This window comes from Haliaeetus albicilla, chromosome 9 (assembly GCF_947461875.1).
Source record: "Haliaeetus albicilla chromosome 9, bHalAlb1.1, whole genome shotgun sequence".
Classification (NCBI taxonomy): Eukaryota; Metazoa; Chordata; class Aves; order Accipitriformes; family Accipitridae; genus Haliaeetus; species Haliaeetus albicilla.
The window spans coordinates 36,612,601-36,640,309 of NC_091491.1; the positions used below are offsets into that span (position 1 = coordinate 36,612,601).

Below are 27,709 nucleotides of genomic sequence, written 5' to 3' on the forward strand. Positions count from 1 at the left end.
CTGTCCTGGGAGATTTTACTGTGGTCAGGTAATTTTTTCCTGCAAGAAAAAGGGAATGCAAATGAAAGATTCCCAACTTGGTGTGGAAAAAGGAAAAAAGAGAGGAGACAGAAAAGTTTTCATTAACCCATAACCTCAACATTCAGCATTCAGTCCTGCACATTATGCAAAATATCTATTAAGTTACAAGCAAATTTCTGTATTTTTATATTTTTTTGGAAACCATGATGCAATGTCATTATGGTTTTGGTACTTCAGCATAACAAATGTTTCATTCTCTCGGCCTCATTAGGATCTCACGTGAGGCTCCTGTCAGCTGCAAGTTTGTTCAGTTTATCTCAAGAATAAAGGAAGAAAAAAAGCTTAAAATTTTCCTTAGATACGTCAATCAAAAGGATTGCACTGGCTGGAACATCAAGTTCAAAGGAATATCATTCAAGTAAGTTAAGATAGAATCTTGCTGTGGCCCCATTTTCTTCATCACTTTTAGAGAAGACGATATTTATGTAAAAGGCCCAACCTCATCCTGCAATTACCCCAAAATCAAACTGCGCTACATGAAGGTGTTCAGTCAACAATTCCAACATGTATTTCTCTTTATGTGCTATTTTCTTAGCCAAGAAGTACTGTCTTTAGGATCGCAGTTTCACAAAAGATAAATAGTATTCAAATTTGAATTGGCCAGGGAGATCAGGCCTGACGTTCAATCTTCAAGCATTTCCTTACTTGGCTGTGTGAAAATTATTAAAATTCCAAAATCCTGGTGATTTATCTCAGGTTCTTCTGCAGGCTACGTTCATTTATATTCAAATTTACTGCTTTCTCTCCAGTCATGTAGTAAAGATATATTCTCCTTATTCACTTTCTTTCATGTAGCTATGTTTTTATTGTATTTGCAACAGTTGCTAAACTAAACAGCACATTGTATCAGGTCTCTGATTCTGAGAGACATACCTGTTTTAATGTGCTCATATAATTTTACAATCTCTTATTCATTATCATGTTGGCTTTTTTATTACAATATAGCTGTTGGGAATGGCAACTGTTAATATTTGAGGCTGTAGGAATTTTTTTTTCTGACATCAAAATAAAAGTATTCATCATTTGAGATCAGAGCACTGCTCTGGGATCACAGCTCTTTCTTCAAGAAGGCAGTTCATATGAATGAGCCGAAGAGGAATGCAGCCATTTCAAGGAACTTTTAAGCACTGTGTACTATGGTTTCAATAAACATGGTGCCACCTCATGCAATGTGAGGTATCACGTGGCAAACTAACTGTATTTCATTTTGCTGCCATTTTAAATAAAAGCTAGAGATACAAAGCGTGTTTTTCACAAAGAGTTTAGCTCTCTCATTTTGTAAAAGCTAGTTAATGTTGATGTTTGGATCAAGGAACTTTCTAGAGCCAATTATTAAACATGTACTGTGCACTGCTGGGGTACCCAGCTTATAAATCATGAGATTTCATAAAGCTGGCTGAAAACTCATTGGCACTCCCTTTCCAGACTTGTGAATAGTCTTAGGGAAAAAGCATAGCAGAAGGCATCCACATAAACAAAGTCCTTCTGGTTGCAGTCCTCTTCTTGCCAAAATAGAAAAGGGAAAAAAAAACTTTAAACCGCTATATAATCTCTTCTTTGTATCTGATAAACTGGCCGTACAAAATAATTAGCTTGCAGTGCCATTTAAGTCAAAACAATACACCTTTGAGCCTATAGCTTTCTGTTAAAAACTTGATATTAATCTGTCTTTCATTTACTTATATAATTTCCCCAATTAAATAAACTGTGATCATTTAACCATGGCTTGTGTTAAGTAAAACAGTTTGCAAAAAATGAATAGCACAACAAAAACACTAGAGTCTGAGTAACTAAATAGCAAACCACTCTACAATTCAAGTCTGACCAGATTTGTGGTTTGATTTAACTCTAAAACAGGGCTTTCTTAAACATAGAGCATAGGAACTGATTTTTCTTTAGGTATTGAGCAACACATAAAGCTGCATTATTAAACAAGTTTATTAATGGTAAATAAACAAAATGGTTACCTAATAAAATTGGGAGATGCAAATCTGCCTTCTAAGAATTCACTTTTCATTAACGCACCATAAGTACTGCCACCACTAAAATGGGAAAACTTTTTTAGGAATTTCACTAAAATGTATACTTCCTTAAGAGTCAAGTAATGCATATCCTTTACATTTTCAGCAAATATTGTCCAAATAGATTTACTAATCCTAAAGGATATTTACAAACCCTGCAACAGATTTATAAGAACAGTAACAGATACACAAATCTTACCAATAAATCCTACATAAAGTTTTGATTTAGACATTTTTCCTGTGTGCTTTACAGGTACAAGCAATAGATTTCTTTCTGAATCACAATTTTGGGTCTCAGCTTTTAGCATCAAAATTACAAATACAGCCTTTACACATTAACTCTTAATCAGGTTTTACAAATTCCAATCAGAACTTCCACAGTGAGTTCCTGAAGTCCAGATGTAATAATGAGTTTCAGAAAAGGCTTTGTAATCTGTTTCTCGTCTTCCTCAGAATAAATCACATGCCAGCCACAAAGCACCCTAGTTTTTTTGAAAAGTGTCAGTTTGTTATTATTTGTCAAGTTTAGCCATGACGCTTCTACAGTTCTACTGAAATAACAACAGCAAACACAAAAAGGACTTCTTAAATTTAAGGCATGTATTTTAAGCAGCTCTAAGAATGAACTTGCCATAGTGTACGTGAAGAACTCATCTTCCTTGGGCCAATTTCAACACCCTTTCAGTTCAAATTTCAAAGCCTATCAAAAATTATGCTGTTGCTGAAATAACTGCTTCTATGCTACTCTCTGCATGCACTTCTCACTGTCATCCTTACACAAGCACTAAAGCTTGTATGGCAAATCAGATCTGAGAGCTGAAAACAAACCAAACCCCTACAGCAAAACCAACAACAAATCAAATGATTACTTTTCAGTCAGATCGAACTTAATCCTGCTCACTCTGTGGTGCCATTCAGATTGGTTTAGGGGAACTGTGAAACTATAAGGTCAGCAACATTCAACTGATGGATACTTCTGATGATCGTAATTATTACATTAGTTTCAAAGTCTCGCGAAAATCGAATTCCAATAGCAGGTGCTAAGAACTTGACGTTCAGCTCATAAATTGATGGAATATAGGTGACAGGAAGGGAAGAGGTAGTAAATCAGAAGCGATGTATCAAAGACGGGAAAGAAAGCATTTCTTGTTATTTTAAGAATTTTTTACTTTTCCTCAGATACTTTAAAAATAGTAAAAACGTTGAACTGAAAACTTAAATTCCAATAGTGTTCTTCCACAGTAAGGTAAATAAATTATTTTGAAAACCAAGATGTGTAACAGTAAAACTTTTAAGGTTACTACATCTTTCTTAAGTACTTATATAAATTACGTTTTACTTCAATTATATTTATATTATTACTTATGGACTTTCTATTAAAAAACTCATCTGCCAAATCCTTTCATCACAGAACAAAATTCAAAAATCAAAGGTCATAGCATGCTGAGCCACAAGCTCTGCTCATGCAAGGGAATGTTTTCCATATTTGAAGTGAAAATAAAGAAGAGAAAAAGGAACTTTATCTCTTTTTATGTTGATTTATCAATTTTGCTTTTTTACGATACCTAAAACTTCTGTAGCAGAGCATTTATTCCACTGAGCCTAATCAAGTTTTTCAGTTGCCTAACTCTTAAGTGTTTAGTCTTTTGTCTTCAGAGTGCTCCTCTGCTCCCTTTTAAGCCTTGGGACTGAATTCCCCTCTCAAGTGCAGCAATGTCAATGCAGCATAGTGCTGGATGATTACTGATGGGATGCAGAATATGGCTTAAAATTTAATTCTGAAATAGGTCTGATATTCACAAAGCAGAACAAACTACACATTTTATTTTGAAATATAATGAACTATATTTGCAGCTGCTGCCTCTCATTTTGCACCTGAAAATCTGAGAGTGCATCTGCACTTACGAGCTCAGACACTTTGTGAGCAGCTAAAAATCCGACCAATATTTTTCTTTACACGCTTCATGTAGACCATTGGCTCTTATACTGGTTGAAGCAAGAGTGAACTCCACTGAAGTACACTGAACTAGTACTGTAACGGAAATCAGATCTGGGCTCATCTGTTTACATCAGGTTCATTTATCTGACAGAGGGCCCTAATCGTGAGTTTCAATAAGTGAAATCTGAATGATTAACACAGGCTGGCACCTTGACAGATGCAACAATGTTATTTAAAATTAGATTCCTCAAAATGATGTATCGAAGAAAGAATTTACAGAGGAAATAAAAAAATCTAAAAAATTATGCAATCTTCACCTTTGTGTTCTAAAGCTGTTTTGAGGAAAAAAAAAAAAAGCAAAAAAAAAAAGCAATAACCCCCCTAGAATCATTAAGTAGTGCAATAAGATAATTTGAGCAGAAGCCACTGAATATTTGTTTGGTTTTTTGTTGCCTTGGATATTTCAGAAAGTTGTGATAAGAAGTCTGCCAGTTTGTATAATGTACAACTGTAAGTATGTTGAGCTAGAAAGCTGAGCTTTTCTTGATTTGAGTATTATAAAAAAAAAATGAACAAAATTGTGTTATATTTTAAAAATCTTATAAAAATACAGAAAATATCACTGACTAGACAATCTTTAGTAAAGTCTCTTTTGTTCTGTCAAAGTATTTGGATTTTGTGAAGAGTGTGCATGTGTGTGTATACATAGCTCAATTAAGGCAGTAGAAGCACGATTTTGCCAACTAAGTGCTTTAATTAACACCCCCCCCCGCTTAGAAACTCATTAAGAAAACCAAACCCAGCAATTATATTTTTATGTCTGTCATGTAAAAACAAAAGTAAAAAAAAAGTAAAAATCTGTAATATCAGTGGTTATTTTTTGGGTGGCATTTTTTACAAGAAGATTGGGTAATATATTGGTAATCAATAAAGGAAGGCTATTTCGCTCAGAGTCACTGCCCAAATTTTTCCCCTGAGTTACTTAAATACCAAAACTTTTGAACACTTATCCAAAATGAAGTGAAATCTGTAAGGTTGCCTCACTCCAAATTAAAAAGGACGTGCTGATATAATGCTGTAGATAGGAAAGGGAGCATGTTTTAGTGTAACGAGATGTCACAGTCACTCTAAAAGGATTAAAATCAGCTTGTATTCAACTGTTTTCGTACTTACTTTAATTACATGTTTGAAAAAAGCATTCATTTCTGACAATGCCGACCTGTATCATCCTTAGGATATGTCAATTTTCATGTTACCTCGATTGAGCAGCCGATTTTTTTTATTGGATGCTCCAAAATTCCAGTGACCTTTCATGAATTTTGATGGATTAACCATGCTATTCTCCCTGCCCAGGCAAGTTTGAGATAAATGGCAGGAGAGGCTACCAATTTTGGGCAAATTATTCTCCTTGACTACAAAATATATTGATTATTTGTGTCACTATGAATTTACATATTTGCCAGTTTCATTACCCAAATAATAAAAACCGCACATTCCTGGCCCCATCAGAATGAAAGGAGGGTATCATAAGTTATTAACAAAAGGTAAACACAAGTTCACATTAAATTTGATCAGAAAAAACTTAATCAGGAAATTCAAAGTAAATAGTCTTAACATCATCCACATCAGTCAGATGCAAAGTATTGCTATTTATTTGGCCATTTAAGAATTAGAACTATTTTGTCACGAGAAAGTAAATGTTCTCCTTTCAGAGTTTCATTCTTCTGAAGACATAAGCACATAAATGTTGATGGATCACATCTGATGGCAGCAAAACAGAGATTATTTTATTGCTTATCTGTAATAATTTAAAAAAAGATTAAGTAGACCTTTACAATTATCTCAGAATATACACATACATTATCCATGTACACCTACTACTGCTATATCTAAGCAACAAAGTAAATGGACTATCCTTTCATCTACTGAAAAGACAAGAACTCTCTGAGATTGAAGAATTATCATGTAACTATAAGAAAACACTACTTTTTCATGAATGATTCTTCAAAGGAAGTATCGTTCAGGACATAGTTCTTCAAAATAAGGTTAACAATAAAACTGTATCTCTATTTCTACATAATCATATTATTTTTACATGAGGAAAAGGCTGCAGCATAGTAGAATATACTACCCCATTATTCCAGAACAATTTCTATCCTTTCCTTCCACCCTTCTGAAATGCTGCTTTTCATTTATTGGTTACTGGACTCTTTTCTTAAAATATTTTTAGGTCCAAATGCTGTAGTTGGTATTATCAGCTTAAATATTGAACTAAAATTATTTCAATAGATAATACAGATGCTGTATCTTTGAAAATCAGTATTATATGTGCACGGTTGGAATTAGGCTGCAATTTGTGAAACTCCTGGCCATTAGTTTTACAAGAAGGTATTAAAATAAAAAATAGCTTCATAGCCAGTATATGGTCTGTGCTTATGAAATAGAAATATCATTTCCACTGTAGGAAAGTACAGCTTTTATACTGCTTTGGTTTTATGGTTAGTTTGCTGCAGGTAATACCCAGCGCCTGGCCCAAGGAACTGCTGGTGGATGGGGTGATCACTCCTGTTGGTTGACTAAACCTCATGCGCATTATGTTAACACATGGGCTTGAATCTATTCTGTTGGACTCAAATGGAAATGGAAAGGATCATACTTGAACTCCTATGTCCCGAAGGCAAAACTGACCAGAAGTCCAAGCTTATTTGCCTCTGCCCCTTCTTGCTACCCAAGTGGGAATACTTGTATCTACCGTGTGACTCTGGCAGCCAGAAAGCCCTATTCAGTCATTAAACAGTGACCTTTCTTCAGCAGGAATGCACTCAAAAAGGTGGGTTTTGCTTTCCTACACTACATGCTTAGACTAAACTCTTTCAGTGTGGTTACCACTGGGGCAGGCAGACAATTAACTGCTTTTATAACACAACTGAACTAAGATCTTGTTTCAGGCTCACAGAGGTGAAACAGGGAGACAGACAGTATTCCCTACTCATAACCACTGCTTAGCAGAACCTTTCTCTTCTCAAAGGTGCTGATGAGATCATAAAACCAAACTCTCTGATGTTATTCCAAAACAATCCCTTGTATCTACTGAAATAAGAAACAGTTTAACCATCCCCACTGTTTCTGGTATTGGATCTTCAGTCCACAATTCTCTGAAAGACATTTCTACTAATTTTATAATTCTAGCTAATCACCTATTCTTAGTCTAACGTTAATTGGTATAATCTTAGCTGCTTTAATGCTATAGAGTGTCTTAGCAAACTGGCAGTATTTTTTTATTGTTATTGACTACACTTGTAATAAAAACAGATCAATAAACAAGATGTTCTTCCTGGGATTTTGTAATACCTTTAGCTTACATCCTTTTTTTGACTCATCATAATTTTTTTTTTTAAGTATTTACTAGTTTTGTCTCACAACTTTTATACTTTACAAAATTTCTTCGCATTGTCCAATTGTATTTGAAAAGACAGTCTTCATTCAGGCTGATTTTGCTATCCTTGATTTTAGCAGATCTATTAGCATATAATTGTACTTTTTCAGTTATATCTGATTTAAACACCTGCATATCAACATATTAGGAGACAGAATAAAAGAAAACAAAGGGCAAGAGCAAACTACAGTCTCATGCACTGGAGTATGTTACAAAAACATCTTTACGATTTTTATCACGGAGAGTACATCAGGTTTCTCATATACAACCAGAGTAACAAAACGATTCAGAACTAGAATTTCAAATAAAGTTTATCTGCAAGTGGAATCAGATTTTCACAGTACATCTGCAATGAAGGCATCAAAGAGTTGGGCTTTTGAAACACTCCTATTGCTGCCACATTGACTGTAAAATGCAAGTAGAGAATTTCATGATGCAGCATATTGAAATCTGAAGTTCTGGCTGTTTATTTTGGCTCTTACCAGGAATTAAGGGCTAACCTTCCAAAAATTTAATAAGTCTTTTTAGCAGAAATTCTACACCTAACCTGACAAGTATTTAGAAGGATTTATGGAATCACCTTTCTCAGTATATTCAAGCTTTTATAACCTTTGGACCAGTTTCTTTCTTTCTATAGCTTGAAGAACTCAAATCTGCAACTTCCATTACCAAAAAGTATACTATAGTGTGTCAAGGCTACAGGCTGTTCTAGACGCACGTATCGTACATCCCTAACAATGAAGATGCAGCAAAGAATCCGAGTTTCACTGATTCTGGAAACAGAATAACGAAAAAAGAGGAGTGTGTATTAGTATCCTACCGATTAGTGTGGTAAGTGGCAGTCCTAGCTTCTACAATGTATAAGGTTTTCACATCAAACAGCGCTGATGTAGAACAAAGATAATTCTTAGAGGGTCTGTGCTTTGCAGCAGAGTTAGAGCTCCTCATTCCAAAAAGACTGATCAGGTAAATAGCCCTTGTTCAGGCTACAATGCTGAAGAAAAGAGTACAGTTTTTATTCAGATTTAAGTTTGTGCTTAATTTTTACTATTAAGTTCCTGCAGGCATCCCCCAATTCAGAGCATTATAGGTTGGTTCTTAGGAGCTTTTTTCCAGGACACACATTTCTTCTTAAGCACTGTGTAGATATATCATTTTGGTCTTACACTTCCCTCTCTGGATGGCTACAATCCCAAGAAACGCTCAGCATCAAGAGGATGCTTCCAGCAGAGTTCAGCTATCAGTTTGATGCTAAAATAGGTGTTGACATTTAAAGACAAGATTTAAAACACTGTGAATCGGGCTAAGCCTCCTGGGAAAATCTTACATTTTAAAATTCCTTAACGGAAACCAAACTCTTGAAAATCTGGTTTTGAATTCAGGACTGAGCTCATGAAGGAAACTTCAGCATCTGCAAAGTTCCAATGTGTTTGTAGTTACGTCACTGAATAAAATAAAAAAAAGACAAAACATGTCAATAATACATTGTACAACTGCACACCAAAGGAAGTTATGAGTATGGTCTAAAAAATAAAATGAACAAATAAACATACATCTTAGCAGCTGTATTTCCCCAGGTATTTCTGCAAGTTGTTTGCAAAGCCAATTAGTTCATTCATAGTACTTAAGCAGCTATTTCCATCTCTTGTTAAAAAGCACTTAAGCAGAAACTTAAGTTCCACTGACTCTACCTCCTATTCACTCATGCAAATTGGATTATGTTAAACTAAAAAACAAAGAAAAACAAGTCGTTACTACATTATTGTTAGTAGAAGCGTAGTGTTTTAAGAGGCATGCTCTGGGAAAAGGATTGTCTGATTTGACATCTTTGTCAAAAGATCTGAAGACAAAAAAGAGCTAATACAGTGAGCTGATACAACAGACAAGATACTTTTAGAGTACCCAAAGGAACTATCCCTCTAGAATGCTAGTGTCTTGTTTAAAGAAAAACTCATCTTCCTTGCACGGCCACCAAATTCAGTACATGTATGCCAAGAATAAAAATTGAATGTTTGGCAGATGAAGTTAACCAATAACAAATGCCTATGGTAGTACTGATGCTAAAGAATGGATTAATAAAATTATACACTGATAAATTCAGTAACTAAGTGTGTGAAGAATAGGACAGTGGGAAACATAGTGAAAAATTTAAATAATCCCAGGCATATTCCTATCTATTAGAGTAGCAAGCTTCAGATTTGTTTTTTCAGTTGTTGAATTTCAGTGGTTGAATATAAATCAAATGATTCTACAATTCTATAAAAATACGTGTTGACATTCCTTAAAAAAATGCAGGCATATGTCCAATTATTTGATATCCCTCATAACAAACTTACATTTTCAAAATAAAAGCAGTGGATATAAAATAAATTTTCTCATTACACAGTAAAAAGCCACTGTTGGACAAATTGGAAACAATCATTTGACTTGTGCAATAAATATGTAGTGGCTTCTTTGTACAGTCATGACCATCAACCACCAGAAAAAACAAACAGAAAAAACAAACAGAAAAAAGACCTCTGCCACGAACATCTTTGCTGAGAGTCAGTCACCAATGTAGCACTTGGTAACCAGCAAAAGATGCAGTCAGATCACAAATCTCAACATAACCAAAATAAGGCACTGTAAATGAAGGCGTTGCTGTAGGCAATGTAACTTCTTTCCAAGCCGGGTAAGTCCCACTAACACAGGCACTCACATGGCTTCAGTACGTGGTAGAAAAATGCCCAGTTGTTCACAGCCAGTAGTTGAAATTCCAGCAAATCCCAAATACGTGCTAAATTCCAACTTCAGAAACCTAGCTTCAGCTTTGAAATATACCCCAGTCATTGTCTACAGTGTCAGACAAATCACCAGATTCTGCAAGTTGATGCTGAATTCAGGTGAGGAGATGATGTAGTTGCTCAGTTACTGTAAGTACCATTTTTGAGCCATGGTATTTCACTTTCTCATATATAAAAAGAGGATTAAACAATACTTCCTCTCATTTCTAACTTATCTTCTTTTGCTTAGTCAGCTGCTGTAATTTGGAGTAAAAAAATGTCTTACATAAGACTTACAAACACCACCAATCTTGGGTTTCTATCATAAGATTTAAAATGATACATTATGTATGAACTTATATGTTTATCCTGTGTTTTGATTGGATCAGATGGAGTTGACATGTATTTGCTTAATTCACTTAAATTGCAACTCTAGCTTGAAAAATGATGCAATGATTTTTTTCCCTTTTCACTGACAGCTGGCAGACAAATCTTGAGAGCAACTGAGTAGAATTTAGGTCTAAAAGAGGAATTCAGGAACTGTGTGGTGGTTCTAAACAGCAATCTGGATAAGAAAGATTCCGACAGAAGCCAATGCTAACTTTTTTTAAAGAACATACAGTCTTGCTGCAGTATCAAAAAGATTTAAAGAATGTAGAATTAATTCTCTCCTGACAGTCACAGAATTGAAGAGACAATCCACGGGAATGGTTTCTACACAAACCATGCTGCTGCTGATGGCTATGTTTTCTTGTTCATTCAGCTTCCCTTGTTTATTGGTTCCAAAGTTTCCCGGTTCTTTTGGTATTTTCATAGTTGTCAGAGTTCTCTAAGCTGAAAACATTACATTGCAGCCACTCAAAAAGAAGTGCAGAAAAAAATCTTGGAATACTTGAGTCTTGACATCTTTCCCCAACTTCACGAATAAATGGCAGAGCAGGAAATGGAATTAGTTCGGTCTTGTAATGCTTCTTCCATTTTGAAGGAGTTATTAGCAGGAAAGACGTGGAGAAATTCAGGGGGGTAGGGGAATAGGGTTTTTTAATACCTGACTGAACCAAGTGAAGTTGTGTTGGACAGTGCAGCTGGTTCATCAGATTTTTACCAGGGGGTCTGCAATTTCAGCTTATTTTTATTACCTAGTCTTTATCCATCAGAGTTCATGTATAAAGTGCAAGAGTCCTTGAGGCTACTTGCTTTTCGGAACAAAGAACTACTGAAAAATTCCAAGCATATCTACCCTAACTAGGCTAGAGCAGATAGAGAATATGCTGTCTGGCCAAACACAGTATGACTGTCTGTCAGAATACCTCATGTCTTTAGCAGCAAAGTCACCTCTTTCACATTTAATGCCGAGAAAATCCCCAGACAGCTTTTTTTTTTTTTCCTTCGAATGCTGTTACTTCTCTGTTCACCACAATTCATACAGCATCCCCAAAGTTACTGTGCCAGTTTGTATCACCAGATTTGCTCGTTTTTATTGCTGCTGACAAAAGCTACAAAATAAAATACACATTGTTAGAAGGGAGTTTTCAGCAGGTTTGTATTTACCCTCTGCTTGAACTGGATTATATGTTCTTTCATGCAAGAAGGCTAAAGGTAAAACAAAAACTCTCACTTGTGTGCTTAAGAGAATATGCGCTAAATCAAACCATTTCTGTGAAATATGCCTGTGCTTCTTTGCCGAAAAATTTGGGCAAGTTTGGTTTTGTGTGAATTCAGTCAGACTGTCACCACAGACAATACAGTTCTGCTTTGCACATCTCAAATACCATTAAACCATAAATACTGGTAAGATGCTCAGAACCAGTATATGAGATGCTGATCAGTAAAGCAAAGCAAGTCATTTAAGTTATGGAGAGACTATCTGGGAACTGGTGCACTACGCTGCACCTACGCTGCTCCATCACCTTAGGGCAGATGACAGCTGCTGAAACAGCATGAATTGCTGCCAGATGTGGGAGGACAAACAGAAAAATTAAGAGATGCCCCAAGTCATTCTGCAATTTCTCAGGCAAAAAAACCCACACAGGTGGCTTTTATGTGTGACAGAGAATTCAAACCATACTGCAGACAATTCTGCTATCTTGAAAACAAGGTCAAACTCCACGTCTAAAAATTCAGTATCAACAGCAGATTGTCTCAAATATGGATAATGATTAGGTCCCCCAGCTTGGTTCTCACATCATACACTGAGAGCTGTGCTTCTGTTACGTTAACTTCATTCAGCATGTCTGTCACCTACCCTTGGTCCACGTTCCTGGTTTTTGGCTGAAGGCTTTGATAATTTGTTTTGAAAGTACAAAATCATAACACAATTTGTCTTTAAAAAGACATGAGAGTTCTGTTGGTCTGTGCAGAACTCATGTCGTTGGAGGGGTGATGATGAAGAGACTGAGAAATGATGTGAAAGTCTGGTATACACAATTGAAGACAGGAATTTTAAAAATTACATCAAAAGGAATACATCACTGAAGAAAGTTAAGTGGAGAAATTACCTGTGAAAATTGACACTCCAAAGTGTCACGTTTTCATGACGGAAACCATGGCAAACAGCGAAAATTTCCAGTTAGCACTCCACACAGCAATGCAGGGGAAAGCTGCCATGTATCTGTCTGGACCTTGCAAGAATAAAGGGTTTTCTGGGCTTGGCTTTGGTATGCAATATACTTGGGTGCATCAGATTTTTGTTTTGTGAATATTTCTGATTCTTTCTGCATGCACCACACAAGCACTTTAGCACTTTAAGTGCTGCAACTCTGACTGGAGTAATATTGTCTCTGCTGTTCGGAACTCTTAAACGATTCTGTGAACTCCTCTAGTTCTACACAGACGAAATTTTTAAATGAAAACGGAAGATACATCAATGGAAATCCAGATGTACAGCTGCCCCGATGCAGAGGCCACTGGGATGCCTAAGCACCATGCCTCACAGCTTTTTCAAGACCAATCTGATACCAAAAAGGGCACATTGTAGTAGGAACAACACATGAATGTGACCGTACTCTGCTGAAATAGCTATGCCAGTAATAACATGCTGGCAGAAAAGTTTCTAGTAAAACTTTGTAAGATAGATTTGCTGTACATGGTTTGTGAAAGTGTTTCGTGCATCCCTGCCAAAACTACAATAGATGCTTCAATGAAATGCAAAGAAATGTCAAGCTGGTTGACTACAATGAGATTTTGGGTTGATTTTGAACTCTGGCAGGAAACAGCATTAATACTGTTCTTCTACTGATTCAAAATCTGCATTCTCAGTCTTTGGGACTGTAAGGGTTTGCCACCTTATGTTTCATAAATTTAATATTTCAATAATTTATGGCAATCTCATATAGCAATTTTTATCTCTCTCTCTCTCTCTCCATAGTTACTTTTAGCTTTTGTAGTGCATAAGCATACAAAAGAGCTCATTAGCAAATACCGTGCAGGAAGATGAAAATATTTAGCAGAGGTAGCATGCACCAAACCACAGATTTTGATTTTTAGGGGGATTACAGACAAAGAATTACCAAAGTTATAGATATCACCACATTGCCAAGATGAATGGGTATTCCCTATGCTTGTATTAGAGAATTAATGGGACTAGACAATGGGTAAACGGGAATGTATATTCTCTCTCCCATGCTTCAAAGGAACAGAACAATATGATCCTCTTAGAGAATTCCTCAAATCAACATTCCTATGCTGTACCTTATCTGTGGTCAAAATGTGAATTTCATTTACCAACAGTCCTGCAGTCCAGTACCTGTCATCTTCTTGGAAGCGTTTATATTTAAAAAATGGAAATACTACAGTATGTTACACAAAATAAAACCTACTTCCCCTAGAAATGGAAACACTGCTCCCTATTGCTGTTTTATTTAATGTTTAGAAGTTAATTGCATTACGGTAGACAGTTCTACTTTATGCAGCTCTGTAACTGAAACGTAGAATAATCAGGATCACTAATAATTTTCTCAAGAGTTACCTGTCAGCACCCATAAGTCATCCTAAAACCAATTATGTCACTTCTGGCATACCTTCCAACACTTTGGTGCCTGCCAAAGTAAAAATCAATAAAAGATTATTATTATTCCATGGTTGATACTGGGTAAGCAGCTCCAGTGGTACTCCCTGTTGGGGAACTGCCATTAAAGCTTTTAGAACTGCATAATCTGAGTCTTATTAGGCTACTCTAGTGACCCTACCTCATAACACAAAAGTATTTTCAAACTTGTTAGTAACTCCAATTGATTAGTTACCATGAAACACTGTGCTGAATAACACTGATGAAACTTATTGAAAAATAGCACATACTTCTCTGAGTATGCATTTGATAACAATGGTGTTTCACTTGACTTCTGGTCTGATGGGAAAATCTATTCACTGCCACACAGGCACACATTTCTCCATTTTAATACCTGATAAATGTATTATAAAACACACTTGAAATTACAAGGTCTACAAATCTCACTTAAGATATCACTACATTTTGTACTACAACACGCTGCTGTAATGAACGCCTTGGTTCTTCACCACTAGGAAGCCTACGTATTTCTCTTTCTTCTCTGAATCTTTCAGATCAGCCTGGGCCTTGCAGCAATCTACCCTAAATCGACCTTTACAGTGCCAAGCTCTGAGATAAATTGATCTAACAAGTGTTCTGACAAATTAGATCTTCTAAGCACTCAGATTACAGATCTCTTCCCTTAATAGCTGCACAATTCTCATTCATTTTACCTGCCACATTCGGCAATCTCCTCCTTTTCAAAGTGTTCATGAAATTAAGGTAACTACTGTCTTCAGAGAGCACAAGCCACCATTAGCTGATTATTTGTTCTTATACCGAATCCCATGTAAAAATTTATGTTGGAATTTTTCCGTTGTTACTTAGTATCAAGCCATTCACATAGAAAAAAATTAATTAAAGCCCTATTTCCCTCAGAGAGATGAAGGGCCTGAAATAATTTCTTGTCAAAACCAGCAAAAGCTTTTCCAACAGCTTCAGTGGCCATACATGCAAAGCACACTGCAAGTGATATGCAGTGGCAAATGAGTTTCATCAAACTGAATACTAAGCACACCTCTGCTACCAAGACTGAAAGACACTGGTTCTTTGTGTCCTTCCTGACTTGCATCGCACAATATTTGAGCACTGGGCTAAAAAATGGCAGGCTCATTGCTGGAAAATATGAAGTGATGCATACGAGAGAAAACAACCTATGAGTATACACAGACAATCAGGACGTATGCATTAAGCTCATATCACTGAAGAAAGAAATATTCAAGTCTTCATGAACAGTTAATAGATAACAGCAGTCAAAAAGACCAATAGAAAGTTGAAGATTATTGAGGAAGGATTAGAGAAGAAAATATCATAGAGAGTCTATACATCCACAGTGATTCAACATGTTGAATATGGTACATAGTTCTAATTACCATAAAGCAAAAGAGATGCCATAGAACTGCATAAGTACAGAGGTAACGTATTATTAGGCAGGACAGCTCAAACTGGTTACCACACTCAGACACGACACAGTTTAGAAAGGAAAGCAACTGTTATCAAGAAGTAAATACAGCATGTTTGTTTATTATTTCTCATTCCAAAGGCATAAAAAACCTAGTGAGATAAACAAGCAGCAAGTTTAAAGTAAGGTGGGAGCTGCGGGCATTAAATTGTGGGAAATGTTGCTATGGGATGTTATGGAAGTCAGAATGCAAATGAATTTAAAAAGGGCATAGATAACTACACATGTAACAGAGCTCGAAATTGGTGTAGAGGTGTGATTATGAGCCTAAGCAATACTGCACTGCCAGCTGACAGTAAGTGGGAAAGTATACCAGAGCAAGTATTGTGCTATGACTCCCTGATTTTACATATTTATTCCCCAAGAATCTACTACTTATTACTACCAGTGGTAGACTTTTGTACCAAATGGAGTTTTGTTCTTAAAATAGCGAGGCCATTCCTAATCCGGAGGCTATACGTCAACCAAGAAGTAACATAAACTTTTTCTGAAATCAATCAGCTTGGATAAGTTGGTTTGCCCATATCTAATACTCTGAATATGCAAAAAAGACCAAAACCAGGTCAAACCTTCCTCCACTATAAAACCATCGATAGATAAGAAATTTGGTAAAAGATATTACTTCTTAACACTTGCTTTTTTGAGGTATTTCCATTTTTTATCCAGATATCTCAACTCTGTAACATCTTCACTAGCAGGTCTGAATGAACAAATCTCAATTTAGTAAAGCAAATATTCCTTTTACAAAAATCACCACCCAGCACCACTATGCCTTCTTGCATTGAATTCAACATTTTCTGTTTCCAAACCTCAGTTTATACCATAAAGTAAGTAGAGCTTCAAAAAATACATGCCGTGACTCAAAAATACCAATTATTGTTCATGTTCCAATAGGTGCAGAGTCATTCAGATCGGGTCTCAGCTGGTTGCTAAAGGAACTGAGACTGTCATTTTAAACACAAAGTCTTTCACGTAAGCAGGTGTAAAATACATGCTTCTACACATGGAAAATGGACTTTTTCAGTGCTATGAAACTTAACTATGTTTTGGCTTTTTAAGCAGATTTTTATTTGGCCATTAAGATTTACCAAAGGAAACAAAATACAACGTGTCCTGGTTTTGGCTTTCTAGTAGCTGATATGGTGTTATGTTTTGGATTTAATATGAGAACCATGTTGATAACACTTGATAAGTAGTGTTTCTACTAAGTCAAGGATTTTTCAGCTTCTCATGCCCAGCCAGCAAGAAGGCTGGAGGGGCACAAGGAGTTGGGAGGGGACACAGCCGGGACAGCTGACCCCAACTGACTCAACGGATATTCCAGACCATAGGACGTCATGCTCAGCATAGAAAGCTGGGGGAAGAAGAAGGAAGAGGGGATGTTTGGAGTGATGGTGTTTTATCTTCCCAAGTAACCGTTATGCGTGCTGGAGCCCTGCTTCCCTGGAGACGGCTGAACACTTGCCTGCCCATGGGAAGTAATGAATGAATTCCTTGTTTCGCTTTGCTTGCGTGCACGGCTTTTGCTTTCCCTGTTAAACTGTCTTTATCTCAACCTACCAGTTTTCTCACTTTTACTCTTCCAATTCTCTCCCCCATCCCATGGTGGGGGGACCAAGTGAGCGGCTTTGTAGTGCTTAGTCACCAGCTGGGGTTAAACCATGACATTAACTAAATAAATTACAGCTTTTCCTTTAAATCCCATATACAGGTGTTATTTTTACTTTAAAGACTTTGGTAAGAAGTCTCAATAACTCAAACTGTAAGGTTTCTGAGGTGTTCAGAGAATTGCATCAGAATTTTGGTAGTCTCATGAATATAACTTGCTTTTGCAACTTAAAAGTCCAAATAAAAAGTGTTTTTCCTTTTAGCTTGCTTAGAAAAGTCAACAAAACTCTGTTTTCAAAGATACAAGATGAAATGGTATTTCAGGATATATAATGTTTCTGGGGTTTTATCCACTTCTCTCTTTCACTCAAATAAAAACGTATCTTATTATTAACTATACTAGCTCAAAGACAACCACCAGGCATATAGAGTAACTGATAAATGCTAAAAAATATTTTGTATCGTGCATCATTCATGTGCACAGTATAACATGTAGAATTCTGCTAGCACTCATACACTGACCATGGATAACTGATCAACCACGGAATGGTGTAGAATAGGTATTGTTTAAAAGATTTGTATCTCCATGTGACTTGAATTTCCTTTCTTGTAGTAATTATAGATGTTTTCGTAAAAGCTAAACTGATACGTGTTTCTTCTTCTCAAAGAAATAAAACTTCATTAAGCTTTTTCCCCCTTAAAGGGCTCACACTGAGAATCAATATGTGTGCAGTACAGAGAGGACACATTTAGAGTTCTGATAATGGAGATAGGAAAAAACACCACCACCAGAGCCCCAGCAATCTTCCAGGTTGCCCAAAGCATGAAAACCAGTGTCAGTTTAAAAAAGAAAATTTCTAAAAAAAAAGGATGACTCTTTAGAATTCAGACTACATATGCAGCAGCTTGTCTGCACTAACATGGAGCCACTAGAATCAAATGTATGGCTGAAAAAAGATCTTACGAAGGGAAAGGTGATACGACATCACCTCAGCATGAAGCTGGACAAATGTTACCACACAAAGCAAATATTAAGTCCTTATATAAAATACTGCATACATTTCTGGACATTCACCCAAAGAAAATGCTTTCAGATTGGAACAGATGACAAACACTAGGGTAAAGGAGGGGCAAAGGAAATCCCATCTTGCAGGAGAAGGGAAAGACAATGGCTGGCTTAGTTACTCTGAGGAAAAGTCTGAGGGGGGGAATGGAGGGAACCAAGAGGTAACAACTCCATTATCTAACTATAAAAAAGAGTAAACAATAGATGAAATTTAGAAAACTAAAATAAATTTAAAAAAAGCTAAAAATGACAAAATAACCTGCTGAGGATCTCACTCTACTGCTGCATATACTATTCATCTTTATAGAAGCATCCTGGGCTACACAGTCTGAAAAGCAAAATGGAAATATAGTCATATCCTAGTGCAATCTTCATCAAGTTTTATCAAAAGAAATTGTAATGCTCAATGAACCTACTTAAAATAATTTCTAACAATTTAAACAGGATCAAAATGCTTCAAGTCAACTAATAAATTTTCTTCTGTTAGTCAATATTATAGAGCAAATACCAAAGTAGAGATTATTCAGATTACACATGGCCCATCACACACTAAATAGTAAATCACAAATTAATTACACAGTAAATAATCACATACCGACTTCCCTCAGTCTTTGGGAAGAAATTTGGTGAATCTTTTCAATTAGTTTGGCATCAAGGATGGCTTAAAAACCACCAATTCCATTAAAAGGGCTTCACAGAAGACTCTCGTCCTGTGACTGTTCCTTAACTGTCAGACTCTGCCAAGCTTCAAAACCATGTCTAGGAATATGTGCTTCTTTTTTAAACAAACAAACAAACAAAAAACCCCCAACAAGCAAGCAAACAAACAGACAGACAAACCCCTAGGAACCCCAAGATCAGTCACTGTCTATTTTGCCAAAGATGCTGATCTGCCCACATGCTAAATCTGCACATTGCTGATCTTTGTGAATATATTTTTGTTGTTGCCAAAAGAAATGTTTCAACAGCAGCTGCTTTTCCAAAAGAAGCAGCTCTGAATAAACAAAGAAATCTGTTTGTGATGTCCACATAGCTCTGGTTTATAAGAAATCAAATTATAAGAAGTGTACGAATCCATTAAGTTGGACTCATTTGTAGTCATGTCTCTTTGTAGAGAACAGGGCTTGCTGAGTGGACAGAGTGAAGAAAGAGCACTTTAGAGCAAGGAGTAATTTTGATTGTATTAATAAATAAGATGGAGGGAGTATTATATTGGAGCGACAAGAGGGGAGTCAGAACACATTAACTTTGGGAGCGTCTCCTCTGTAGAGCACTCTCCAGAATCATGGGATGGCCACCCCTTCCTCCCATGTGAGCATCACTGTGACAGCTCGTAAAACCAAGTATCTGTGCATGTGAAGGTGCCCTGAGAGACCCTATTCACTGACAAAATTGACAGCAACAAACTCGCCACTTCTTGCCATCTAGCGAGTCTCAATGCCCGGCACTCATGCCAGTAAGTTCAATGTGAACCACGCAAAATACAACTGAATCACACAAAATGAAGCATTTGCACATAAAAGTGTTTTGATCACATAAGTTGACCAATGTAACAGTAAAGAATATTCCAAAAGTGAATCTCAGTAAAAAAACACTCCATTTTAACCACATACAAAGTATTCACAGAAGAAAACAGATTATCTTTCAAAATTATTAACAAATTCAAATTTGGCCCTGTGATGGAAAGTATGTATAGATGACATCCCCTTTTCTGTTACCTTTGCAATGGTCTCGTGCAGGCTGAAGGAGGGATCCAGCTCTTCAGTTTTTGTTGTATGTGCAGGAAAAAGAGCTTCGGAGAGAAAGCTAGAATTCTGTGAGAAAGAAATAAGAAGCCTTTTAGGATTCCACATTGATTTCCTCCTTCAAATGCTTATTGGATTTTGTTCAGAGGTTGAAAAATCCTTCAAATTGTTCTTAAGTTTTGTCAGTTATTAAACTTATTTCATTGATCTAATTAACTGATTCCAAGTCCCTGAAAGAGGCAAACCCCCCTAAATCTTATGACTTTATTTCTGGAATGGAAGCTGTCTTCGTAATTACACTTCCCAAAGCAGCTAAAAATTTTGCCTAGAGGGAGAAAAAATATCCACACAGGTTTCTTTCCGAGCTGGGCAGCAATCAGAGATTTTATTAAGTACTTCATGATTTAGTCTTTGGAATAAATGTATACACAACAATCAAAGAATGTACTTTTATCTTCTGTAACCATCCTACTTCTGTATACAGCAATACCATCTACATAATATGGCTTTTTGGTCAATTCCCTAGAGTTATATCATTTAGGTTGACTACTCTTTTTAACACCAGGCAATCTTAATATATTGTTTGTACAAGATGTTTGCCTCTTCTTGTGCTGTGAGAAAGCAAGAAGTTAGGTTGCATATTTGCTGTCACAAGGAAACAACAAACTGATACCCAGGTGCGGACTGAAAAAAAGCAAAACAATACAAAACAAAACCCCGAGCCTCAAAGGTGCACAGATGCCTAAAACAGGAATTGTTTTAAAACTGTGTTCCTGAACCTGGTATAATAACCCAGAAACTAACCTGAAAAGAAAAATCTTTCTCTACATCCCTGTAACTCCTGAGACATATATCCTAAAATTATCCTTGCTTTTGTGGAGTGCCTCTAGTTTTGCTTTTAGGCATGACCTGAACTGCCCCTCTGGGAAATGCTAGGAACCTAGTGCCTATCTAATCCCTGCCTGGTATAAAAATAGGTGTAGAGGGCACCTTGATGGACTGAGATGCTCGATTTGGTAACCCTACTTTGAATACACTCACTCTTCACCAACAGCAATGAGTTCAGTATTAAAGCACAGAAACTATAGCCAAAGTTATTTCAGAGATCAGCAGAAAGGTGTGACAAGTGCACGAGTATCATGCCATTCTAAAATGTATCAGCTATGAGCAGTTCTTTTAAACATATTCTTCAAAGTGAACTCTGAAGCACAAATAACTAGAGATGCATCCACTACATTTATCTACATCCTGGAGAGGAACAAAACTTTGCCTCAAGCCCTCTGCCAAAGTCCAGTTAGCTCTAGGCAACTAAGTTCAGCATCATAATATTTTCTATCTCCTTTTGGAAGGCCTAAATCTTTCCTTGTCCGTGAATCTTATTCTGGGTTTTGATTTTAATTTTGGACGCCAGCACCTAAATATATTATTGTGTTTAGCTAGAATATCCTGAGTTCCTTTATCGTATTTCATATTTAGCATACAATGCACTGTGTGCCACACAGAATCACATACAGGCTTACCAGAGGGATTGATTGGGGACTGCAGAGGGACTACAAGCCTCTCATTAACATGCTTCCTTGTAGCATGTCTTTGCATCTGAGTGCTGGGAAACTAGTCTTGTCCTTTGTTCGACAGCCCTGGCAGAATTTCTAGGGAAGTATCCAGTTTCAGATTAAGTTAGGCTAGTCCTAGAACTAACATTTTGCATGCATCTTTTAACGCCACTGTTTTTTTTCTGGAGAGAGAGAGAGTAAAAAGAATATAAGAAAACGTATCTATTAAGAAAGGTTAAGCAGAGGAGTGCGACTCATGAAATGAATATATTTTGCCAGATTCATAATCACAACATTTTATATATGCTAGTTCTGGAGCTTTACATAGGACCCGATAAGAGGTACCCCAATTCTGAGTGCAATTTTTATGTTCTATGAATTTATGTATAAAAGAGTACTAGCAGCAATAAGAAGCTGACAATATCCCTGGCTCAGAAATGCCTAAATTATCATGATATTATACTATGATTACATCTCTATGAAAATAATTTTGAAAAATGTCTAGTCTTTTCAGATTGAATTCCAAATAAAATTCACAGAAGCCCATGGTCCTGTATTTAAGATGAATAATTCTTCTGGTTTAGATTATTTCCCAGACTGTAAGGCAATATTGACAACGTTCTGGAAGCATGCCCTTTTCAAATACCAGCTTCCCATATCTACTGGACTAATATATCTTCAGTTTACTCCTCTTGATATATACTGATCTTCAATAGCTTCTGTCCTTGTACTCCAAAAAAGACTCATACTCTGTACTTACAAGAAGTGAAGGACCTTCTTAGGGGCATTAAACTTAGTAATGATGCCCAACACATTCTTCAACAGCCATAACGTTATATGCATTCAGAGGTTGCATGCTGAGCAGTGGCCAAATAAAGCTTTGGTTAAAAAATATTAAAACTGATCTGAGCTTTAATAGGATTGATTTGTAAGGTTGGCACTCCACTACCTTTTCACTTGCTAAAAACACTCTGTAGGGTTTATTTAAACATCAGGAAGGGAGCAAATGAGAGAGACAAACAATTTAGGTGCTTTGTTCTGGCTTGTACCACCTCTTCTTATGTGACTGAGCTTTGCTCTTTTGCATGCTGGGTTCTAAGCCATACAAAGACTGAAGAAAAATGGTACTTTAGCTAAAAGAGCTGTTAACGTCAATTCAAAGTAGTTAAAAAGAAGCAGAGAAAAAACCCTACCTTCTCCCTCGAAATGAATAATATAAAGTAAGTATCTTACTCATGTACCCCTGGGGGATAAAATAGTGGTATCTGATACATGCCAGCCGTATCGGAATTATGTTTGCACTGCACAATGCAGTGTATCGCATGGATCCAAGAGCTAGTTCTTAATTGGGCACAGCACTGTTAGCTCTCTTCCCGAACAAGCACGGGACACAAATGCATTGTATCAGTGATGTGATACACCAATATGCTCTGCTCAAAACTACTCAACTTAGGCATAGTTCCCTACAGATGACATGTCATCAACAGCGTGACATGTCTCATAGACATATTCAAGAAAACTCAGTGAAAGGTATGTCTCAAAAATCTACATTACATTGCCGGTAAGTTTGCTTGTTCATTTTTTTCGACAAATTAGTGCCTCCATGATCAATATTCTACCAGTATTTCCATATATTTCTAGAAGATTATTTCTGGTAGTAAGCTCCCACCAATTTCTTAAAAAAAAATATATATATATAATTAGCACCAAATTGTACAAATTTTTGTGTTCAGTGATGCATCTGTGTGTTGTACAATTTGTCACAGATTTATCAGCATAATAAATGAAGTCATTCTTCCCTTCAGAAAACTACTTTTTTGTTGTTTTTTTAGATCTCAGGGAGAAGATGCACAAAGTCATTTATTATAAAGATAAAATACATACTTCAAGATTAATTCACGACACCTATTCATCTTTGTTTTAAGTTTGCACACTAGTTTACAGAGCCATGTTATTTGACTGGGGGGAGGTTGAGGAACACTGTCATTCTGCTACGGTGGTGCTAATGCTGTTCATCATCATTCACATAACTGCAATCAATAACTTTAAAAGAATTACATTATTTATATTCATTCTTGAGTACCTTACTGAGAGTCAGTGAAGGGAATGATTACTGAATTAGCTTTGCTACACAAGATCAGATTATCGCTCCATCTAGACAAATATTCTTTCTCTGGAATCTAAAAATTGATGGATCAGATGCCTGTAAAGCAGGGAAACACCGCTTAACTGGCTTGTATCCCACCCGACTCTAGACACACACCTGCAGAGAACAGGTTAGGATTCTAGTTGTCCTACGCTCATCTCGCATTCAATGGCAAGAGATACACACACTGCAAGTATACTTTCATACCCATTCTCTTAATTTAAGTGCCTTCACGGAGCAGAATGTCTTGCTCCTCTCACACAACTTAAATGTAAAGAAATACTGGGTCGTAAGCGTTTGAATTACACAAGTGAGTGGTGTGACTGAACCCCAAGTCAGCTAGAGCTCTGATGTGGATCAGTCCTGGTATCTGCCTGGAGGCAAACACCTGAAAAGACAAACTTTAGTTTTCTTTAAAACTAGGTTTTATGAGAACTGAATCTAGGACAACAGCCTTTATTAAAAAGCAAAACTACAACAAAATAAAAACCACTTTGGAAATAACTTTTGCTTGTTGTTTCTGTGCACAAGGAGTCATTATATTTAGGTTCTTCCTCAGCCCAGCAACCCTTCAGTGACTCTCCATTTTGCAACAAACTCAGCACAGCCCCTGCTAGGATCCCCAGGAAACCAGGTTGTTGGGGTTTTTTACCCATCTTGTGGTCAGACTATGAATATGCTCCCTGCTCTTCTCATCAGTCCCTTCTGTACTGAAAGGTTTGGGGTTCTTTTTGGATTTTATTACTGTTCCCCTCTGACACCAGCCCGGTTGCTCTCTTTTTTGTTTGCCACACCTATGCTCTGGAAAACTCTCCCAGATGAGTATGTTCCTCGTCTGAAAGCCACTGAGCAATCAAACCCTCCTTCCAAAGGCTTCCTCCAACCCAGTCGAGACCACAGCAGCTGGGCAAGGTAAACAGGTAGCCTTTGGTACCGCCTCAGCCGCGGCCTTTTAAAGGAACACAACATAAGTAAGCAACAATCAGCATCTAAATCAAACCACATTTTGTCATCAGAAGTAGCAAGTCATTTTGTTCATCATGGGATCAAGACCCTGCTTGCTAAGATCTTGAAAAGGGGTCATTCAGAATCACTGCTTTAAGCAGGCGTGAGTATTTTTGCGTGACTAAATTTTCTGCCTAGAAAACAAAGCCCTTTCTATGGAGTGCACATGAAATATATAAAATTACTACAATTTTATATATTTGTACAGATTTATAGATAACATTTATTATTGTGTATAGACAGATAATACTTGCAAATAGTTAATCCAAGATTATTATCTGAAATAACTTGCTGACATCTGAAATACCTTGCTCTGCACTTATAAAGGGAAATGTTTAAAACAGTTGTTCCCCTTTTTTTTTTTTCATAAAAGACACGTCCATAAAGAACTACTAGAAAGCCAAACATATTCTGTTTCTGTTGCCTTTTATTGTCTTTCAAGCACTATGCTCATCAGAGAAAGCTGCGTTAACTTTCCAAGCAGCAGAAGCCCACTCTTTATCCCAGGGAGCACATGGCAGAGCTATGAGTCTAGATGATGTTGCGAGAGTACCTCTCAGCATTTAACAGCAAGAGCAACACTTTCCAACAGCAAGAAAGTGAATCAGACTCCTCATTTATTCTTTCAGCAAGCTCACCATAACAAGCCAGTGGGTTTTTTTTAACAGCAATATGCTAAGCAAATTTCTAGTAAACACGCACTACGAAAAAGACATGCTAATCCAAAGAGCACTAAAAGCAATTATGTTATTCCTTCATGTTTTTTACCCACAGTAGGAGTTACAGCTACAGTTGCTGTCCTCAAACTCTCCCACAATCACTTCCTAAACAAAATTCATCTGCCTTCACTTCTAGTCAGGCACTAGTATCACCCCCACTCTGCACAATGTGCAGATTGTTCTACGTATTGTGCAGCTGAATGCTCTCAACATCGTATCAATTTATGGAAAAACTTTTCAAGGTCAGACTGCTGTTGAGACACCCTAAAATTTAGGAGGCTTAGCTTCCAGTCATGCCTTTGATAACGTCCTTCTTACCTTTTGTAAATTGTCCTTTAGGTACACAGCTAGCCAAATAGATTAAGAACATTTGCTCTTCTGATATCAAGCTATGTTCTTATCATACAGCGTGTACAATTCAGAAAGGACCACGTCAATAATCCTTGAATTCCCAGTGTAATGATTTGGTTTCTCTATTAGCTCTTGAGAAGAGAAATGAACAGGCATAACATCTATTTGGAAGCGGGCTTCCAACCCCTCCCCCCACTTTGTTTCATCTTCCTTTTGGAATGATCAGTTAACCTGATCTTTTCAATACTCATTTAATGAAGCATTCTGTGAAATTAGAAAGACATTGATGTTCCACTTTTCAAATAATGGGTGACTTCTGATTAAACTTCGATTGAACATTCAACTTTCAATCTTAAAACAAATTGCCTCCTTTTCTTTTTAATTTGAACCCAATTTCCTGCTGCCCTTGGGTCTCATGACAGTAATTAATTGATTTATGAATCGATTAAATGGAGATCAAAAATGCAGGAAAAAAACCCTTAAAACCCCAAACTTGGCTTACTCTTGCTTATTTATGATGGGCACTTGCACTAAAATTAACTTCTGATTTACTAGACTCATTTTTCTAACTTATCTTATCCTTCCTCAACTAATTAAGTGAACAGAATGCTTCACCTTTTAAAGGTACTAAATTTGCCATCCCTTGTGTACTGTCTTATAGCATACCTTCAATTTATATGCCAACTTTCAACCAATGCATTTTAAATCATGAATAAAATCCCACAGCACTTCTAGTGACTTAATGTAAAACAGAGTAAATACCAAGACATACTTTAGAGATCTGTTTTCCTGTCACTTACCAAAAAAAAAAAAAAAAAATCCTATTTTTCCACATATTGTCTTAAGAGCTGGAAACAGTTCTGTGGTACATACAACAAACAATTTTCTTTACTAGACCACGACAATGCTGCATCCACAACAGAGAGTCCTGTTTTCTTGACCATTACTTTAGAAACAGTTAAATTACCAGTCAGAAAACTCAAATTATGCGCTTAATAATTCCTTAATATGCTCTCATTCCATACCTGAATAGATTTTTCTCGCCAGCTGAATATTCTCCAGCATTTGTAAAAAAAACATCCCTGTGTCCTTAACCTGGTGAATAATACACAAATACCTCCAGAATGTTTTTGTTTGTTTGTTTTTAAATAACATGCAGTGGAAGTTTGTCTACTCAGCAATAATGCTCAGTCTGGAAAAACACAGTCTTTAGCCTAAAGTTCTTTAATCAGTTTGACTTCACCCTTGTTAATATTTGTCTGTATTGTCCGTATTTGCACCAGCTTCGCCCTTCAGCACTTCACAATATTTGTGCCACCAATTTTGTACTGCACAAAAGTAAAAAACTCGTAGGAAGGTACAACAGAGAACAAGCAGCGAGAGCAAAAATCCTTCTGAAATTTGTACAGGTAGGCCAAACAGTATAAACATGCTAATCTAACACTGCTAAAGCCTGCAAAGCAAATACCCCAAAGAAGGATGAAAGCCAAGAGAAAGCTGTTTATTTTCTTCAAATAGACCAAAGAATAATGTCTAGCAGAGGAGAATTTAGGGGTATAAAGCTTCTGCTGCATCAGGACTGAGAATATAATCTGTTACCTGTCCATATATATATATATATATATATACACACATATGCATGCTGTGTCTGTTCTATGAGCTATTAACCTGTTTCACCCTTTCTGCCTTTTTGTAATACAACAGCATGAAGAGTAGAATTGCAGCAACCTGAGGGACACACACAAACGTGCAGTGTCTGGTCACTAAAAC

General features: G+C 36.6%; 1 protein-coding gene across 2 annotated transcripts in view; it reads right to left on the reverse strand.

Annotated features, from left to right (window-relative positions):
- NAALADL2 (N-acetylated alpha-linked acidic dipeptidase like 2) overlaps positions 1 to 27,709 on the reverse strand; it is a 505,644-nt gene that overhangs the window by 56,789 nt on the left and 421,146 nt on the right. For both annotated transcript variants that reach the window (XM_069792699.1, XM_069792700.1), the window contains exon 13: positions 20,139 to 20,234. In XM_069792699.1, coding sequence (XP_069648800.1) covers positions 20,139 to 20,234 — 96 coding nt within the window. The remainder of the gene's footprint in view (positions 1 to 20,138; positions 20,235 to 27,709) is intronic.